General features: G+C 44.8%; 1 protein-coding gene across 1 annotated transcript; it reads left to right on the forward strand.

Moving 5' to 3' along the window:
• Positions 1-6: 6 nt before the first annotated feature.
• LOC109131969 (vicilin-like seed storage protein At2g18540) lies at positions 7-390 on the forward strand (the record flags this gene model as incomplete). Its single annotated transcript, XM_019243129.1, has 1 exon — positions 7-390. A coding segment is annotated over one exon (384 nt), but the record flags the coding sequence as incomplete, so codon positions are not given.
• Between the last annotated feature and the right edge of the window lie 5 nt (positions 391-395).

Genomic DNA, 395 nt, shown 5'->3' on the forward strand with positions numbered 1-395 from the left:
ATAGAACTAGCTCGAACCGAAGAAGAAGAGAAACTGCGGCAGGCTCGCGAACAAGATGAGCAGCAAAGAAGATTAGAAGAAGAGGCTAGAGAAGCTGCTTTCAGAAACGAGCAGGAGAGAGTAGAGGCTGCAAGGAGGGCAGAAGAGTTGAGAAAGTCAAAAGAAGAGGAGAAACATAGGTTGCTCATGGAGGAAGAAAGGAGGAAGCAGGCTGCTAAGCAAAAGCTTCTAGAGTTGGAAGAAAAAATATCCAGGAGACAGGCCGAAGCTGCCAAAGGTTGCAGCAGCTCTTCAACCGTTTCAGAGGATAAATTCTTAGATATTGTTAAAGAAAAAGAGTCTGCAGATGTTGTTGACTGGGAAGACAGCGAAAGAATGGTGGATAGAATTACTAC

The sequence above is a fragment of the Camelina sativa genome, unplaced genomic scaffold (genome assembly GCF_000633955.1).
Source record: "Camelina sativa cultivar DH55 unplaced genomic scaffold, Cs unpScaffold10075, whole genome shotgun sequence".
NCBI classification, from domain to species: Eukaryota; Viridiplantae; Streptophyta; class Magnoliopsida; order Brassicales; family Brassicaceae; genus Camelina; species Camelina sativa.